Consider the following 4,865-nt stretch of genomic DNA (forward strand, 5'->3'; position numbering starts at 1 on the left):
TGTGTGTGTGTGTGTGTATATATGTTTGGATTCTGCTACTATGGTGATGGATAATTTTTCCGTTCAATAAGTGTGTGTGTGTGTATATATATATATATGTTTGGATTCTGCTACTATGGTGATGTATAATTTTTCCGTTCAATAAGTGTGTGTGTGTGTGTGTATATATATGTTTGGATTCTGCTACTATGGTGATGGATAATTTTTCCGTTCAATAAGTGTGTGTGTATATATATGTGTTTGGATTCTGCTACTATGGTGATGGATTATTTTTTTCGTTCAATAAGTGTGTGTGTATATATATATATGTTTGGATTCTGCTACTATGGTGATGGATAATTTTTACGTTCAATAAGTGAGTGTATATATATATATATGTTTAGATTCTGCTACTATGGTGATGGATAATTTTTCCGTTCAATAAGTGTGTGTGTGTGTGTATATATATGTTTGGATTCTGCTACTATGGTGATGGATAATTTTTCCGTTCAATAAGTGTGTGTGTGTGTGTATATATATGTTTGGATTCTGCTACTATGGTGATGGATAATTTTTCCGTTCAGTAAGTGTGTGTGTGTGTGTGTATATATATGTTTGGATTCTGCTACTATGGTGATGGATAATTTTTCCGTTCAATAAGTGTGTGTGTGTATATATATATATATGTTTGGATTCTGCTACTATGGTGATGGATAATTTTTCCGTTCAGTAAGTGTGTGTGTGTGTGTATATATATATGTTTGGATTCTGCTACTATGGTGATGGATAATTTTTCCGTTCAATAAGTGTGTGTGTGTGTGTATATATATATATGTTTGGATTCTGCTACTATGGTGATGGATAATTTTTCCGTTCAATAAGTGTGTGTGTGTGTGTATATATATGTTTGGATTCTGCTACTATCGTGATGGATAATTTTTCCGTTCAGTAAGTGTGTGTGTGTGTGTATATATATATGTTTGGATTCTGCTACTATGGTGATGGATAATTTTTCCGTTCAATAAGTGTGTGCATATATATATATGTTTGGATTCTGCTACTATGGTGATGGATAATTTTTCCGTTCAATAAGTGTGTGTGTATATATATATATGTTTGGATTCTGCTACTATGGTGATGGATAATTTTTCCGTTCAATAAGTGTGTGTGTATATATATATGTTTGGATTCTGCTACTATGGTGATGGATAATTTTTCCGTTCAATAAGTGTGTGTGTATATATATATATGTTTGGATTCTGCTACTATGGTGATGGATAATTTTACGTTCAATAAGTGTGTGTGTGTGTGTATATATATGTTTGGATTCTGCTACTATGGTGATGGATAATTTTTCCGTTCAATAAGTGTGTGTGTATATATATATATGTTTGGATTCTGCTACTATGGTGATGGATAATTTTTCCGTTCAATAAGTGTGTGTGTATATATATATGTTTGGATTCTGCTACTATGGTGATGGATAATTTTTCCGTTCAATAAGTGTGTGTGTATATATATATATGTTTGGATTCTGCTACTATGGTGATGGATAATTTTTCCGTTCAATAAGTGTGTATATATATATATATGTTTGGATTCTGCTACTATGGTGATGGATAATTTTTCCGTTCAATAAGTGTGTATATATATATATGTTTGGATTCTGCTACTATGGTGATGGATAATTTTTCCGTTCAATAAGTGTGTGTGTGTGTATATATATATATGTTTGGATTCTGCTACTATGGTGATGGATAATTTTTCCGTTCAATAAGTGTGTGTGTGTGTGTGTATATATATATGTTTGGATTCTGCTACTATGGTGATGGATAATTTTTCCGTTCAATAAGTGTGTGCATATATATATATGTTTGGATTCTGCTACTATGGTGATGGATAATTTTTCCGTTCAATAAGTGTGTGTGTATATATATATATGTTTGGATTCTGCTACTATGGTGATGGATAATTTTTCCGTTCAATAAGTGTGTGTGTATATATATATATGTTTGGATTCTGCTACTATGGTGATGGATAATTTTTCCGTTCAATAAGTGTGTGTGTATATATATATATGTTTGGATTCTGCTACTATGGTGATGGATAATTTTTCCGTTCAATAAGTGTGTATATATATATATATATGTTTGGATTCTGCTACTATGGTGATGGATAATTTTTCCGTTCAATAAGTGTGTATATATATATATATGTTTGGATTCTGCTACTATGGTGATGGATAATTTTTCCGTTCAATAAGTGTGTATATATATATATATGTTTGGATTCTGCTACTATGGTGATGGATAATTTTTCCGTTCAATAAGTGTGTATATATATATATATATGTTTGGATTCTGCTACTATGATGATGGATAATTTTTCCGTTCAATAAGTGTGTATTGTTTTATTCCCTAAAACTATAGATCCCTATGTGAAAATAGCCATCATGATGAACGGTAAAAGGATTAAAAAGAAGAAAACCAGTATTAAGAAGTGCACACTTAACCCTTATTATAACGAGTCGTTTACATTTGAGGTGCCATTTGAACAGATTCAGGTAAACAATCTTATTTTGTGCCTTGTTACGTGAAAAATAACTTTTTGTTCTTGCATCATATGAAAAAAAAATATGTAAATGACGCGTGTAACGGTATATAAATAAAATATGTTGATGTTAACATTAGGTTTGTATACTAAAAACATACAAAGGCATGTTCGTAAGAGAGAGAGAAAGTTTCATGTATCGATAGTTTCCCAGACTTAGCTTAGTTTAAAATGATTCATATTTTCAGTGGAATATTATTCCAGTGCGTTTAACGTACTACACAGTCTTGTATCTTTTGTGTTTTACCGCACAACTTTCTTGTAAATATAGCTATTAAAGAGTCAAATATTCATTCTGTTTAATATTGTTGGTTCGTAGAAAGTTCAACTATTGGTGACAGTCGTAGATTACGACCGCATTGGTACATCTGACCCAATAGGAAACGTTATCCTGGGTTGCAATGCAACTGGAACGGAGCTCCGCCATTGGATGGACATGCTAGCCTCCCCTCGACGTCCGATTGCACAGTGGCATTCTTTAAAGGAACCAGCTGAAGGGGGTGATAATTAATAAATATATGGTATATATATACACACACACACTTATGAAGAATAGGTTTAGCGTTAAAGATAAACTTAAAAGAATTAGCTTAGGGCTGATTTATTTGAATTACACGTTTATTTAGGTTATATAAACTAGTTTATTAAATTCATATACATATATAGAAATACACAATTTAGTCAATAAAACGGATGAAACCATTAAGTTCCGAAACGAAGTAAAAAATAATAGAAAGTTTAAGCATTTAAGTGAATGAAAACACAAACAAGAATCCAGGCTAAATAATTAGGTGTAACGACAATAAACTAACGTATCTAACAAAATTTAATAAATAATATAATAATTGCAATGCAACCCAGTTCTAAATTCAGATAATAGATAAAATGACAATAAAGTTATAAGATTCTGACTGAAGTAAGACTACTTATAAAATATAAGAACATAATTGACATTTAGAAATTCGAAATCAGAAAGTATGCTGAGATCGTTTTAAAGTGCCAAAATAGCCATGAGGTCTTCAAAATTAAAAATAAAGTCATCACAACCTCAGAATTCAAAGTTTTTCTGTCGTTTTATAATGCCCATTTTAATAATTTCAATTATACCTTATCTCCCCTTCTGTTGAAAATGAACCTGAACTGATAGATTTAACAAAGTTGTTTGAGTGAAAAATATTGTGAAAACATGAGCAAGGAAATTGACAAGATGTGAAACCGAAAGAAAAAAATATTTAGCTAAATAAATACAAATTACAAAGCTCCCTGGAAAATATCCTACCTGCTAAAATGATCGTATAAAATTCTTTTTGGAGGAAGGGAAGGAGATAGAGGTAGTGTCACGGGGAAGAAGACTAAAGTATGTGCTTTTTTGATGAAGTAAGACAACAGTGGCATCTTAGTACTTGTACAGTTGTGTAACGTTATTCGAACGTTTTCTTCCTTAGCTGTTGAGGCTTTTACGTGTTTGTTTGTTAAAAAATAAAATTTGGGAAAAAAACGTAAGCCAGTACAATTTTCAACTTTACGTAAAGTTTGAAATCTTAGTGTTTGGCAAGATTGCAGATGTAATCATCTGTGTGATGCGGTGTCCGATAACATGTTTTTAACACGTACTGTACATCATCATTCCTTCCCCCTTCCATCCCCCAAATACGGTTTATGATTCTCTTTGCCCAGTTGACATCACGTATATATTTGGTTTACATTTCAGAAGTCATTTGTTGTTAGGAAATAGCCATGATTTGCAATGCCTTCTTACACTCTGACCTGATCCGAAAATCCTCAGATAACACGTTTTCGTGGTACAGCTTGGACATCTTATTTGTAACATTATACAATTTATTTATTATTTTCTAGACAAATAATACGTAAACACGTTATTCACAAAATAATATCAAAGGTGGACAGTGAGTCATTAATAAGATATATTTTTACTAGGGTAAAATTTCGAGATTTTTGTTGCTTCATTGTTTTGAACTCAAAATGATTAATATTTTTGTTTGCAACCCAAACAAAGAGATTTTAAAGTAATTTCTTGCCATATGATATGGTAGTTTTCAATGACTAATTGACAGCGACATGAGGATTTCGCTGTTTTCTCGTATTTCTTTTCTTGTAACAAATGCTATAAAAAATAACCAGCTTGATAAACGAGTAAATACAACCTTCTAGATCAGTGGTTCTTAACCTTTTTCAGTGTTTGCACCCCTTTCAAATCAGTAATCATTTCTCGCACCCCCTGGAAACTTAAATATAAAAATATAAAGCATACTCTT

The 4,865-nt window shown here is 31.6% G+C and overlaps 1 protein-coding gene across 6 annotated transcripts in view; it reads left to right on the forward strand.

Moving 5' to 3' along the window:
- The window catches only part of LOC143256602 (synaptotagmin-1-like), a 54,337-nt gene extending 50,696 nt beyond the window's left edge, over positions 1-3,641 (forward strand). For all 6 annotated transcript variants that reach the window (XM_076514014.1, XM_076514018.1, XM_076514013.1 and 3 more), the window contains exons 8-9: positions 2,409-2,542; positions 2,909-3,641. In XM_076514014.1, the coding sequence (XP_076370129.1) occupies positions 2,409-2,542; positions 2,909-3,100 (326 nt within the window). In that variant the 3' untranslated portion in view covers positions 3,101-3,641. The remainder of the gene's footprint in view (positions 1-2,408; positions 2,543-2,908) is intronic.
- The last annotated feature ends 1,224 nt before the right edge of the window (positions 3,642-4,865 follow it).

The sequence above is a fragment of the Tachypleus tridentatus genome, chromosome 7 (genome assembly GCF_004210375.1).
Source record: "Tachypleus tridentatus isolate NWPU-2018 chromosome 7, ASM421037v1, whole genome shotgun sequence".
Taxonomy (NCBI): domain Eukaryota; kingdom Metazoa; phylum Arthropoda; class Merostomata; order Xiphosura; family Limulidae; genus Tachypleus; species Tachypleus tridentatus.